This window comes from Filicampus tigris, chromosome 16 (assembly GCF_054856515.1).
Source record: "Filicampus tigris isolate MCC_2025a chromosome 16, RoL_Ftig_1.0, whole genome shotgun sequence".
NCBI lineage: Eukaryota > Metazoa > Chordata > Actinopteri > Syngnathiformes > Syngnathidae > Filicampus > Filicampus tigris.
The window spans coordinates 12,105,045-12,120,553 of record NC_141232.1 but is presented as its reverse complement, the minus strand read 5'-3'; the positions used below and the strand labels follow the sequence as shown (position 1 = coordinate 12,120,553).

The following is a 15,509-nucleotide window of genomic DNA, read 5'->3' as shown; positions in this document are numbered from 1 at the left end:
CTTCCGATTATCCCAGTGTTGCGATTTTGCTTGTAGCTTAATCGCAGACACAAAGGCAATAATTGTGGTCTTTAGAGAGGCCGGTGGTCAATACACTTAAGAGACACACACAGATACTTCCTTGCTTCCTCATTGCTCCTTATTGATGGCTGGCTATGTTGTATACCTCTTGGTCCCACAGACCGCAATGATATTGTCACGCATTGTTCTTATTTTCACCACAGTGTGTGTGTCTGACTGCTTTTTGCATAACAGAGGAGCAACCACGTGTTTACTCACGCAAATGAGTAGTCAGCCGTGTTGAGTGTTCATTCAAATTTAACAAAAGGACATCTCTGATTGGCCGAGACCATGCATGTTTTTCCATCCTCCATCGGCAGGTTGCACATGGCGCAACCTCTGATTTTTTTTTCAGTTGCACCATGGTGAAATTAGGGTGCCTGGGCACCCTAGAACTCTTAAGTGTAGTCTGATTTTTCAGCGTAGTTTTGTCAGGCTATCAGTTGCAGTGCTGTAGTGCACTATGTAAAACTTGATTATTTGTCATAAAACAGGAAACTTGAATAACTGAACTCAGTGCTGTATTGTATATGATGACCGTTGCCCCCTACTGTCAAAAATGTAGATATACATGATATATATTGCATCAAAAGCAATAACTCCACTCTTCATGTTAAAATTTCCAAACCTTCCTTACACATGAGTCTTTCAAGTGGTGCCCTTAGAAATTTGGAATGCCCCAGACAGGCATCGAGGTGTAAGGGCCAAAATCATTCCCGCTTTCATTTCATATTCCAAGGGTAAACGTGTGTAATTTAAATTTTGGGGGGAAATAAATAATGGTTTGTTACAAAAAAAAAAAAATCTAATTAGTACAATGTTAAAACTATTCAACCTACACTAATGGTTTTGTCTCCACTCACTCATTGGCTAAAATCATATCACATCTTTATTTATATCGCGCTTTCACAATAGCCGCAGCTGTAACAAAGCGCTTTAAACGTCACAAAATGACACTATAAAATGATTAGGGCATCTTAAGGAGCCATCGACTTCAGACATGTTTGAATAAAAGACAGCACACTTTGATGTCTTGTCAATTTCTCATCCATTATGGAAGAATGGCCTGGCAACATCCACACCAAGCGTTACCTGAGTGTGTGTGGTCTTATGGACTCACTTGAGACAGATGTCCCCTGGAAGGAATCAGCAGCCAATTAGGTGGAAACACTGTCAGGGTCACAGTATGAGGTAAGGAGCAGCAAATGAATTGTATGAGCATCACTGTATGCATTTCCCTGTATTACATCTTTCTCTCTATAATTTTTCCAACCACTGACAGTCTGGGTCCTTGGTTGATGTGCTCCACTACGTTAATGCAGGTTGGAATGTTTTTGTCATGAGCAAAGACAACGAGCGCTATGTGTGCGTGATTTTGTGCGGGTGTGTGCGTACAGTTGCAAGCGTGCGTGCCTGCGAGCATGTGAGTGTGTGTGTAGGGTGACTGGGTCAGTAAGTCATGGGACCCTCTCTGATCTCCAGCGGTACCATGATGTGACAGGGACTGCGAGGCAGCGTTTAGCCCCCCTGGCCTCCTCTAATCTCCTGGGTCACTCAAAGGCCTGAATGCTCTGTTGTCTCACTGGCCTATCAAGTGCCTTCACTTTGTTTGCAGGTTCACAAGTGACTCTTATTGCGTCGCAAATTATTGCCGATTACTTCACATCATAAATGATGTACAGTGAGACACATTGTGAATCTATCTATCTATTAGGTGCGGCTGTTCATCCCTCCAATAAAAAATATTCAATATGGATCTCGATATATAGATATAAAGTGGAACAATTTGATTTGGTCGTATCTTTTAAATCAAAAACAATTTTCTGATTCAAAGCTGTTTTTGTTGCACAGTAATCTATCTATCTATCTATCTATCTATCTCACTCTAAAAGCAGTTGGGTTAAAAATAACAACATTTTGGGTCAAAAATGGACCGATCCACTACTTGGGTCAATTTGACCCCACTTCCTGTTTTCTGCAAAAACAACACCCAAAATGTGTAGTTTTGTACAAAAAACAAAATTGGGCTGTTTTGTACAAAACAACACAAGAACATGGGTCAAATTGACTCAATTAGTGGATTGGTCCATTTTTGCCCCAAAATTGTGTTATTTTTTTTAACTGTTTTTAGAGTGTATCTATCTATCTATGCATCTGAAAAGTAGCCTCATCCCAAACTGGAAAAAAAAACATTTTTTTTCTTCAATACACAACACCCAATCATTATTGGAAACGTGAAATGTGAAAACGTTTTCTTTTTTGTAAAATCATTACAAATAAGACATCACATGTACGTAAGTATTCACAGCCTTTGCGATACTTGCCCCTTACAAGTCTTTTTTAAGGTGATGCCACAAGCTTGGCACACCTATTTTTGCGCAGATTTGCTCATTCCTCTTTGCAGCACCTCTCAAGCTTCATCAGATTGGCTGCGAAGTGTCTGGTGCACAGAGATTTTCAGATTTGCTTGGGGCCCCAAAAGACCTTAGAATCGCCTCTGCCCAGCAACCAGGGTTGCATATTGCACCACACATGTGGACAAGTGACCTAAACAGATTCACAACCAAAGTGATTCAAAATCTAATTCACCATTGCGCATTACGATGACTGAGCAGTTGTTTTGAGAAGTGAGTAATGTGGTGGAGACACATTAAGGCCATTGGGCAGTCGGTGATCTCAATCAAAACTTGCAATATGATGTTTCATCTTCTTGGGGCGCTAGACTTACGGCTTCTGGAGTGCAGAAAAGAAAAAGTGTGCAAGTCTTTGGAGGAATGCGTGCTAAGCTATTTGACAGGGAAGGCCCACATTTCAAGGTTACTCTACTCAAAGAGACGAAAAAATGCCCAACTGACACTATTAACAAGACGCGAAAATGTAGATTGCTCATGCAACACCCAATTATCAAATGGTGTAAAATGACAAAATCATCCATGCCTACTTTAGTTTTCCCCACACGCCTTTGGACAGCATCAATTATTCATCTGATGGAATCCTGTGAAGGTGAGGAGCTGCCTTTCAGACAACATTCCACAGACATCATACTAATCCAGCATCTACAGTTGTCCCACTGTTACCGTATCATATTTAAACCAGTTAAATCTGATTGCCACTCTGCAAAGCATTTTGCTTTAGGAACCACAGTTCATTTTCTTCCGCAAGATTTTAAGAGGATCTTTACATGGAATGGAATTTCTGACTTGTTTGCAAGGAGTATTAAAGGCTGTTGATGACAACTTGATTGATGTAATTTACAGCATAAAGTATTAGAGCTTTCCTTACAGCAGGAATTATAAAGCTTTCAATTGCAACCTTTGGTTGCTTATGTTTGGTCACCAGTTTACAAAAGCTAATAACCGAAGGGTTAGCATGGTTACCTTGTGATTTTGAGGACCAATACGCATACAGTATGTTACTTTTAAGTTACTTTTACGTCATCTAACCTTAATCCTTCCGGTTACTGGACATATTCGACAAAGGCGTATGGGGGCAGGTTTTTAAAATACAACGATTTGGGCAAATTGCTTTGTTCTGAAATGATGCTTTCATGGCCACCAGATTTACAAGATGGGAGTGACACCATAGTGTGCTTTAATTGGTCATGTCATGTCATGTCATCTTCCAAACCGCTTATCCTATATAGGGTCGCGGGGAGTTGCTGGAGCCTATCCCAGCTGTCAATGGGCGAAGGCAGACCACACCCCGAACTGGTCGCCAGCCAGTCGCAGGGCACACATAGACACTGTCACTGAGCGGGAATCGATCCCACGCTGCCCGCACACAACTCAGGCGTGTGTACCACTACACTATCAGCGGACCCTGCTTTAATTGGTGCGTCTTGCAAACATTGCTTTACTTTGATTTCTTGGCCACTTGACTTTTTTAAGACTGACAATGGTCTGTGGTGTCCAAAAGCCTTTTACAATTGTGAAAAAAAAGAGGCTACTGTGGCAGTCTATGGCTCAAGGCTACACTAATTTGTTTAGAAGCACAGCTCAACACCTGTCTTAACAGAGGAATGTGAAAAGAGAGTAAAGAATGAAAGGAGAGAGGGCAGCTTTTGTTGCACTGGCCCTGCAGGGCCTCAGAACAAGATGGATCACCCTGATGGGGAATGGAGTGTGTTGCTTCTGACATCTGCCCTCCTCATGATGGAAATGTCTACACATACGAAAGGTACTGTATTCTCTTTTTTTGTGCGTTGTTCACCCTCAAGCTTTAGACAGATTTGATCAAGAGCAGCTATGTACTGTGATAGAAATCAAATGTTTGAGACAACACTGATTGTTTCTAAATGATGAAAAAGGGTAGTCTATCACAACCAAAGTAGTATTTGTCCTTACTCCTCTTTGCCCCCCGGAGTACATTACTAAAGTTACATACATCAAAATCTTAGCCTACATAGACGCATAATCTAAAGAGACAGTTTTGGTTTAGGACTAGAAGGACAAGCTGTTGACAACTATTGGCCAGACATGCACATTGTATGTTACTTACAGCTCCATGTGAATGGAAACTGTTTTGACAAGGTTGTCATCTGTACACAGTAGTTATCCTTATAGGGTCACGGGTTTGCTGGAGCCTAACCCATCTGAATTCGGTGAGAGGTGCCATAGACTTTGGGTACAAGTGACCATTCACACTGACATTCACACCAGAGTCTTCAAATGACCGTGCATGCATGTATTTGGAATGTGGGAAGAAAGACAGAGAGAGGCTGTTTGCAACTGTACTGTAGTTATCAGATACATAAACAGTTAGCCTAGCTTCTGTTTTTTCTTTGTATTTCTCGGTAGGCTGGACACCTTGTGGCACGAAGGTGCCTCTCACGGGTTAGTCTTTGAATGATGGCAGCCTTTTAGTTTGGAGCATGAGACTCTTGATGGTCAGTGTTGGGTGTTATTGGGCTCTTGTGCTGCTTTGGTCAGCAAGCACACGTGAGGATTTTTTACCTCATCATGCGTGGTGTCTCTCAGAATATTAAAAAAATAGTTAAAAGAGTTAAAAATCGTTATGTGTTGTTGGAATGTTTTGTAGGTCTGGAGTCCATAAGCCCAATTAGCAATTTACAAAACAACTACTTACTCAATGCGTGTTCGTTTTATCTTTCAAGAAGGTATCCAATGTAAATAAAGACTCACACAAGTCGATTGAATTTTCTCTTCAGTTTTCTTTACCATCTCTGAAGTTCAGGAATCAAACAATAATCAGATCTGGGCATCCGAAAAGGGGCGTGGTCTAACATGCAGCCCTCTAATTTACACTGTCTTCAAAATCTAAACATAATGTGGGTTGGTCTCCTCCCTGGCTGGCCCTGCTTATGGGGCTGATCTTCACCAGCTGGTCCCGTGCTCAGATCAGGGCACGCTGACTCTGAGACTTTTATCTGATTATGCGATGTGTAATTCCCATTTTGTTTTTTCGTTAACCTGTTGGCTAATATAAAGCCATTCATATAGATTTAGATCCTTCAGTGTACTCGTTTGTTTTGTTGATGACAAGTTGGATAAATAACTTCGCTTCACTTTAGTGTATCAGTGCATTCCACTGATACAATGAAAATGTAAAGTACATACAGTGAGAACAGTGAAGATGAAGTGAAATGTGGAAAACCAACTGTCAGGCAAACCGAGATAAGCTGGGATTTTGCAGAGAGCATGAACATCAGGAGCAAGCAGGAGGGATGGAACACACTCAAACAGGCCGCCCATTCACAAAGCCAAATTTCCTGCTGCTAAAGAGCCGCTATTGTATCCTCACGGGATGCAGTCGTTCCCTCTCACACTGAGGGATCCTTTTGAAGATATTTTTGTTTGTTGATAGCTTACCTGCCCTGAGTGGTTTACATTTGACTCAAATAATCACAGAGTTAAGTCACTTCAATTGTAATTTCTAAGTACGTAATGGGTATATTTTGGGAAATGCTGTGATGATTCTAGCACCCCCTTTAAAGTGTTTCTTTAAATGCCCCGAGTGTCAAACTGAATACTCTCGCCCGCCACGTCACATCTAATTAAAGGCCTAGATAAAGTAAATCAAGTGTCTAGGCTACCTCAATTTTGTTGCTAAAAGAAACTATACCGCAATCGAAAATTGTCTTCACTTTTAACAACATTCCGATAATGTAACCTTTTTTTTGTTTTCAACGCCCTTTTAAAAAACATTAACTCTTTTCCTTGACTTCAGATTTCAAAACTAGTTATCCATCAGGTGCTGAGTAAAAGGATAACATTATGACGCACTTCTACAGGGTGTGCCAAAAAATAAAGACCATTCCATTTTGGGGTTGACCTATTGACTGTAGTGTGTTTCGTTCCAGGCCTAACAAAATTCCTATGGCCTACAAATACAACTAAAATAACATTACATGTGATTTTTGTTTCAACAATTGTCACTGCACTCATGTAAAAAAAAAAAAAAAAGATAAGGAAAACAAAGTTACTATTCTCTGAAGCAATTGATACGTTGACCTTTCGATGTTAATTGTTTTTTAAATAGTGATGCCACTACATTCTCCTCTACAGCCCCAATGCAGACAAGAGGCTCCTCTTTGTACTCAATCAGCAAACAGCCCAAGGGTGCAATTACACATTTGCTTTTTACTACAGCAGCGGCTGTAAAGCAATTCAATATTACAACTTCACATACCTTCAAAATCTGATAAAATCCCTTCGAGGTGGTCATTCACGGAGAGTGCCGACATCCTGTCTGAAGTAAAGATGACTCCGTGATGCCACTCCAAGTCTGATGAATAAAGTTGTTGTTTTTTTTTGTGTGTGTGTGTGTGTCCGAGAAAATAATTCCTGATACAGTGAATAGTCAAACCAAAGAGGAGCTATTCGCGCTCAGATGGCAAATTGGCAGGAGAGATCTGCGCTTCCGCTGCTGTCCAGTCCACTCACTTATGTCCGAGTGGGCTCCACGAGCACTCAGTCACAGTCACAGTGGCCCGCCCCCCTTTAGGCCAACCCTCCATCCCTCCAACCTCCAACCCCCGACCCCAGGCTCGGCTGGACCCGAGGGGGACGTGTAGATAGGGGGGATGGACGGATGGTGGGCGGAGACGCACGCAACACCTGGAAAAATCCCTCAGTCAAATTTCTCTTTCAAACCCCCCTCCACTTCGTTTTCTCCCCTTTGGCTACAAGTGACTGAGACTGGGTCCTTCAGTGAAAGCCAGTAACTCTGGAAATTGGTGTTTGTAAACCTTTAAAATTGATTCAGGGAGTTAATAAACACGAACAAAATCAGATGCAAAATTCCAATTTGAACACGTTTAATATTGTTTTTTATGTGTTTGTTTTGCTTTGTTTTGTTTTTTTGTTTTTTTTGTTTTGTTCTGTTTTGTTTTGTTTTACTTGATTCTGTCAGTGTCATGTTCTACCATACATCCCTATTTAACTTCTTATCCTGTTCAGGGACTATTGCATCTGATTTAGGCTACATTTACACAGGAATAATAATAACAAAAATGCTAGTGCTTGTATATTTGCGTTTATCTTCTGCATATAGACAACAATGTTTGAAACTAGCCCCATGTACCAGGACTTTATGGAAACCCAAGCAGAATTTGAATTGGTGACCCCCTCCCATCCCACCATCATATCATTACCCAGGGACGGCGCTACACTGGGACTAGTGTGTTCTACAGCCCCCTCAGAAATCTGTATAGTCCAAGGTACGTCCCTCCAGCATTTTGATATTCAAAAATATGTTTACAAATTGGGCGGCACGGTGGTCGACTGGTTAGCACGTCCGCCTCACAGTTCAGAGGTTGTGGGTTCGATCCCGCTCCGGCCTCCCTGTGTGGAGTTTGCATGTTCTCCCCGTGCCTGCGTGGGTTTTCTCCAGGTACTCTGGTTTCCTCCCACATTCCAAAAACATGCATGGTAAGTTGATTGGACTCTCTAAATTGCCCCTAGGTGTGATTGTGAGTGCGGGTGTTTGTCTCTATGTGCCCTGCGATTGGCTGGCAACCAATTCAGGGTGTCCCCCGCCTATTGCCCGATGCAGCTGGGATAGGCTCCAGCACGACCCTTGTGAGGATAAGCGGTATCGATGATGGATGGATGTTTATAAATTATTTTCTCAGGCCCCCTACATATTGGTCAAGCCCCCTTTAGCCGCAGGAGAGGAGAAAAAAAAACCCTTGAGACGGCCCGTGACTGTGATCCCCTCTGCTTGACCACTACCAATACAAGTGGATAACTTGAGGATATAGGAATTTGATATTTGTGTCACTGCTTTCATTTGTTTGTGTAAAAAAAACAATAAATAAAAAGAAATGTACTTGTACTTATAAAAGCAGGTATGTATAATACAATATCATTTATATTTACCGACATCTTCCAAAAGCTGATTGTAATCAGATAAAAAAAAAAAAAACACAGCTAAACTCATTCACTGCCAACCCACCCAGTTACCAGAGATGGACATTCCGTCCCAGGGACGTAACGGTCCGTCCGTCATTTTTACTGTTATTCATTTTTCGCTCATACACGTCATTTCCAGTCGGCGTCGGGGATCAAGAACCCAACATAGATGATGGTGGTGAGGAAGAGTAGATTTTTAAGATGACAAAATGCCTTCGCTTGTGTGGAAACACTTTGGATTTAGCAAGAAAGGAGATTGTCTTCTCAAGACTGTTGTAGTGTATAGTCTTTGCAAATCCTGAGTGAAATGTAAGAGGAACATGACACGATGAACATGATTTGTCTATGCAGAAACTGAAGAAAAGAAACTGGCAGCCACTGTTGCATCATTCAAACAACAGCTTTGTTAAAATGTTTCATGTTCTCTTGGTTCTCACAGAAATTGCAGACCAGGCCGGTAACCTGCACATACACACCACCTGCTTATCCTCCAAATATTATGCAAAAGTCAATTCAAAGTACTCTGCTTATAATACCTGGGTTGAGGATTTCTGTTTTGGGAATGACATGTCACGGCTGGAGAAGCTTTAACAATCTCGTTACCCTGAACTACACACGCAAAAGAGTTGTGTTCCTCCGTTTCTTCAACCAAAAAAAAAAAATAGCCGCATACTCGAGCATAGGCCTATGCACAGACCACATTTCCAAAGAGTATATGGGAACATTAAAGTTATTTTTCTCCTCATTCCACAATACTGTGTTCTTTTAGAAGGAAAATAGGCTAAAAACCTTTTTATTATAAACAACTGACTGTCTCGCCCACTCGCTTCTTTTAACCACACACTCACGAACACACTTTCCTCCTGTATTGAAGGTCGGGAGCTCTCATTACTGCCATGGCTCTGAACTGGGGAGGATTAATGTCACAGTAGTTTTTCATAATCTGTGCAAAGGCTGGTGTGTGTGTGTGTGTGTGTGGGTGTGTGCGTGTGTGTCTTTATGAGAGAGATGGAGACAGAAAAAAAAAATCATCACTTAGAAAATGAATTTTACAATACTCTACAAGAGTGAAGGACATACATGGCTAAGTAGGGGAACTGAATGCACTTAACTACATCTGTAATTTAACGTGTGTGATTGTTGGAAGGACTGTGAAAATTCACTCACATGATTTGGACTCTATTATGGCTGCTTAATTGGTCTGTTTCCTGTGATGGTCTTGATAGTTCCACAAGATGCATTTGTGTGTGTGTGTGTGTGGGGTGTGGGGGGGGGGGTGCTCGCGTGTGCCAGGGCGTGTGTGTGTGTGTGCACGCATTCACAACCGGCTTGGAGGAATTGGTGTCTGATGTCTGCTGAGAATTGTATGGGCTTAAGAATTCAGGCACCACATACCACAGCAACTTTGACAGACATGTTGCTCTTTAATACAGGGAATTTTGGATTTATCTTTTTTCCCACCAATGCTTGTTTAATGGCTTGTCATCATCTAATTCGTTATACTCGATACTCGTTACAGTATCTCAATTACAGTATTTATCAAGAAGTGTATGTTGTATTAAACGGGAATATTGGTTATGTTGTTTGCAAAGTCGTCAAATAGCAAAAGAACATAAAACTGTATTTTATTATGTATTTTATATCTTATACTACTGATGTTAATATGAAAAGAACCAGCAGGAATCGGCAACATAACTATAACTATCAGCAGTGGCATGCATGCAATTGACAAAAGTGTTGCTTGCAGCAGGACAAACAGACCTGTACTACCTCTCCATTTCAAATTTGGGGGCACAAAGTCTGTCAAAAGGAGCGAATGAGTGCTTTGATGGGTGGGAGTTGCTGTCTGTCATAGAGCATTTTGCAAGAGTCCAGGGGATAACTCAAGGCAGAGAATGTTTTCAGTGGGGCCCCCAATACTCCAAAGGACTTCCTCAGAGACTTCTCATGTTTTTTTTTTTACAGAGTGCGTACATGTTTCTGGACCAGTCAACCATTCAGGTAAAGCTCAAGGTATCTGTAAGATAATTGGGGCTTCTCTGCTGAATTGAAAAAGTCACATAGTGAACCGTCCTTTATCAATTATTCAAATCATTTGTAAAAGTATGATATATAGCTGTATAACTACATACAGAATATTTAACAGTGCTTTGACTCTTTTAGTTCTTTAACAGCACAGCAGACAAGCAACTTTCCAAGAGGTGGCATTTCTTTGGCCTGAATGATAAAAACACACTCACGTTTACTAATCATTGTGACTTACTCGTAAACCAAAAAAGACTTCCCAGTAAGTTTATCAGATAATGCAGCCTGGAGCCTGAAGTGACTATTTTTCAAGAATCTTCATTTTCATTCAACACTCTTGTAAACAACTCAACTTCTTTCCCGCATTACATAAAAAGAGGCCTCCCAAACACTAAGCTGTGTGTGTGCATGTATTGGCATGCAAACACATCAATCAAAGCTGACAGGCTTTGATAAGAGTCTTATGATCTTCCTCTGGTCAAAAGACAGCAGCTGAAGCACGATTGGACATGCACAGACAAACCAATTTTTGGCAGTAATTGTTATGCTATGGGAACAATGATTGAACAATTGATCATCATCTCATAACCTCCTTGGATATGCACGTATTGTTTTTGGAGGTGAGATATCATGTGGAGTATGAGCTTGTTAACTGAGGAGAATTAGCAAATAATGTCATATGGATTTGTTAGTACTACACTGGGTTTTGTAGCAATGGCATGCTGCAGAAACACTTACCAACAGCTCCACTTTTCTTTTCATTTTCATTTAATGATACAAAGGCAATAGACAAACAATGACCAAATACACTTTCTGTGGGTTTCTCAATGAATACCAAACAACACATCCATCCATCCATCTAAACAATTTGGAAGTCCTGACTTGGAGTGGCTAATATGAGTTGATGGTTGGTGCTCAAATTATCAGCAGACTTTAAAAATATAGAGAAAATCATGCTCATCATAGAGATGTTTTTTGTGAATGTTGGATAATTTGAATATGTTTACATATGTCATTTCGATGACCACTTAATTTTGTTCAAATTTTCTTAGTTTGTATTTCAGTGATTCTCAAGTGTGATACTAGTACCACTAGTGGTATTCAGCCTCCCTCTAGTGGTACATCAGAATCACTGAATCTAATATTCAAATGGTGGAAATGAGACTGGCTAAAACATTTTTTCATCAAGTGCAGCAAGTTTGTGGAGTACAGTTCATTTGTATTTAACCTTTAAGCACAATACATTTGCATTTAACCTTCTGGAACTGTTTTGATTTTTCAAGCATTTATTTAGGAACAATTTTATGTAACTGCAGTGCAATTCAATCATTATTTCTAGTCCAGTTTTTATTTTCTATATTTTACCAAATCATTAATCAAGCTTTTATATTCTGTATATTATCAAATCATTATTTCAAGTACAGTTTTAATGTTTCCTATGTTTAACCAAATCGTTACTTCAAATACCTTTTTTATTTCCCTATATTTTACCACAGTTGTAATGTTTATTGTACATTGAAAATTGAAGTTTTGGTTGATCACTTGGGCCCTTTGCTATCCGACCCAAATATTTGCTCCTTTTGAATATGAATGCAACAAGTGAGAAACGAAAATTGAGCCATGCCTGAAAAAAGAACACTCCATTATATGCAAAGGTGTGACTGTCACTACAGACTTCAGCCCTTGACCTGAAAATGTTATATACGCAGCCAAAAAGAGGGCTGGCAATGGTAATAATTCGTTGCATTGATTAGTCTAAGTTAAGACATTTGCCTCATATTTTGGCTTATGTAAGATAGGCATACTTACTGTATACCACTAGTACATATGCAGGGCATGACTGGAAGGTATAGTTCTACGCAGATCCCGCTCACAGCTCAGAGCAGAGTCCAGGAGAGGTGGAAGGGATTGAGCCATTTTTGAGGCAAGAGGTAAGTGGGTCTAGTTTTGTTGTTGAATTATTTCGTTTTAACCAAACACAGTACTGTAGTTTCTAGGTTGTTAAAAAAAAAAAAACGACACACGATAATAAATAATTAAATTTGGGTGTGTTTGAATTCACTTTGGGAATATTTGAGCAACCCCCAAACGGGCCAGACATGCTTATGACACCCACTTGTCATTTTCAAAATCTGACCGGCAAGAGCAGTTGACAGCTCTACCGCCCACATCTACGAGAGGAGTGATCTTTAGCTGTAAATTTGTCTTGCTAGAAGATAATTGCAATGAACAGCCTGCTTTTCCACGCAATAGCTATTGCATCAAAATAGTTGAGAATCCTTTCTCACCAACTCATAGGAATGCACAGTTCTGAACTTTCCCTTGCCATGCCCACCATTTCAAGTTTGGAAGCAAAACCCATTAGTCCTTTTAGTTGACTCGAGGGCTATAAGGTCAATCATAAAGTCCACTGACATATCTCAAGTGAAATTCAGCATTATAGTTATACGTATACCACAGGCCATGTGATTAGAGAGGTTTTCTAAACCAGTGTCATGTGCGCTAACACTTCCATTTTGTTGCTAACTGACCTTTGCCCAGTCAATTCAGTGGGTAGAGACCTCATGCTACGATTGCTTATAAGCGTAAGATTAAATCCGGACTGGCTGAAATTCCCTTTACAAGGCCAGGCAGCAATGACCGCAAATGGCGCTGCCTGGACTGCTGATGAGGATGTGCACATTAAATCAGTGCATGATGTCTTTTTCATCAGTTACACCTCTGTTTGCATACCGATTCAAGCTTCAAACATTAACACAGCATTTAGTCTCTGCTGCATGTCCACACCTGCTGCAAAGCGGAAGCAGAAGTGATGGAACATGAGCCAACAGTTCACTTACCAAGACTGTGAAAAAATTTTTGAACATGACTTTGACAACTCTGTGACAACGAATCCTTTGTATTTGATGGACAACCAGTCAACCTGTGAATCCTTCTTAAAGCAGAAATGAACCCAAACACCTTTTTCTCAAGAATCTGTTCCCAGTAGGACCACTAGTTGAAACACGGCATTCTGATTAATATTGCGTTTGTGGAATAAGAGTTAGCAGCAAAATCCACCCCTTCTTAGCCATCACAACTACTCAGGGCTCAGGTAACGACCAATCACAGCTCAGCTCCAGAAAACAAGTCAGCCGTGATTGGTCGTTATCTGAGCCCTGAGCAGCTGTGATGTCATTTTCAGTCGACAGAAGTGACAAAATGGCCGCCCCCACAGATGGCTAAAAACGAGTGGATTAACTCTTATTCCACAAACGCAATATTTATCAAAATGCCTTGTTTCAACTAGTGGGCTTGCATAGAAAATATTATTGAAAAAAAATATTGGGGGGTTGACTTCCACTTTAAGACTACCACAACTTGTGAGTTTTCAAATTTACAAGCCATCGCTTGGCCGTTTTTTTTTTCTTTTTGTTACCAGACAAAATTTGAGTTACGAGCAGGTTTCAGCTATGCTGCCAGTTGACTGTAGTGGGAGGGAAAAGGAGAGCAACAGTTGCGGAACAGCAGTCAAAAACATGTACACAAAATGAAAACACTTTGCTTGGAGCATAGACTAACATAGTAAATGGCCAACCCGGTTGACTACAGCTCCTGACCTCATTAACTAAGCTATGGCACACATCAACACATGAATGTACTACAATCTAAAAGCTTCGTTCGACTCTTTAAAAGGATTTCTTTCCATTGGCTTTCCCTATGTCTTATTAAGTTTGAATATTTATACTTTAGGATATTGTGCTATTTGCTTTATCCATGACGAATTCGGGGGCTGGAGTTGATGAATCGCCTTTCAGTTCAATACAACATAGAAAATGGATTTGATATTCAAGTAATTTGTGTTCCGAGCCTGGTCGGGGATGTCAATAAAATTGGACGTCAAGGTACCACTCTAGATGTTGGCTAGCTACGTTAATGTTGCAACAGGACAACTATTTATTTGTATTTATTTACAGCATGTCACACATTGGGCAGTGAATGAGATGAAGCGCCCTGTTGTTCCGTATGAATCCATACTTCCATTAAGCCAACAAATATTGTTTATGTAAAAGTAAGCCCATGGCCATAAAACATTTAAAACAGGTATGGTGGTGTTGTCAAAGAGGCGTGACATACCTCCTTGGGCCTGTCTGCTGTGATTTATGTGATAGCCACATCGTATAAGTAATGGGCCTTCATTCTGTCTGTACAACACGCACACATGTACACTTCTATGCATTTGCACAAATTAAACCTGGCACGGGATCATCCGTTCCAGCAATGTCACCCTGTTCTCTGCCTGACTTATTAATGTTTTATGGTTGCGGAGCGCAAATCTCTTCCTAGTCATCAGGTCACACGTTTTACCTGGGTCACTCTTAATGAAGCTTTGTTTTGTATTGGAGCTACAGTATATTCATTGTCAAATGTCATTGGCCAAGTTTAGCATCGAGGCTCTGTTCATATTCAAGAAAAAGAGCTGACTGTCCTGCTTTGTTTGATGTGTTGTCTTAAAAGGAAGCGTTATATTGGTGCATAGATGTGTGCTTAAAATGGATAAAATGTCATTGAAAAGAGCTTAAAACTAGAAGGGGTTTTCCATGGTCCACTTTCAAATTTGTATTACAAGCTCGTAGAGGTCTGCGTGACCCTCCACAGATGTGCTTCCCGATTGCAGGCACAGACATCTCTTCCCGGGCAGATGAGGCTGACAGCCTCGAGACACCTCGAAAGGGGAGAAGCCAATAACTGAGCTGGTTAGCAAATTGTTCTCAGGACAGATGGGAGAGCTGCTGGCTTCTGTCAGATATAATGTTAGATGGAATTCCATGGACTCCAATAAAATGCACAATCAACATCGCAGCAGTTTTAATGACACTCTGCAACTTTGTATTGTTTGGGAAAAGCAATCAACACATTTCTGACATAACGTTTAAGAACTTGTTAGCATGAACTAAAGGGAGGTAAACACATACCAAAAATCGAGCTAAATTTGTGCATTTTCACTCCCTTGCGAGTCAGCAAGGCAAAATTCACAGATTTCTCTGAAAGAGCATGCTGAGCGATTATGCT

The 15,509-nt window shown here is 40.7% G+C and overlaps 1 protein-coding gene across 1 annotated transcript in view; it reads right to left on the bottom strand.

The window, feature by feature from the left end:
- The window catches only part of septin12 (septin 12), a 49,093-nt gene extending 42,113 nt beyond the window's left edge, over window positions 1-6,980 (bottom strand). The window contains exon 1 of the mRNA XM_086056707.1: window positions 6,709-6,980. Within this exon, the coding sequence (XP_085912833.1) occupies window positions 6,709-6,763 (55 nt within the window). The 5' untranslated portion in view covers window positions 6,764-6,980. The remainder of the gene's footprint in view (window positions 1-6,708) is intronic.
- Window positions 6,981-15,509: the final 8,529 nt, after the last annotated feature.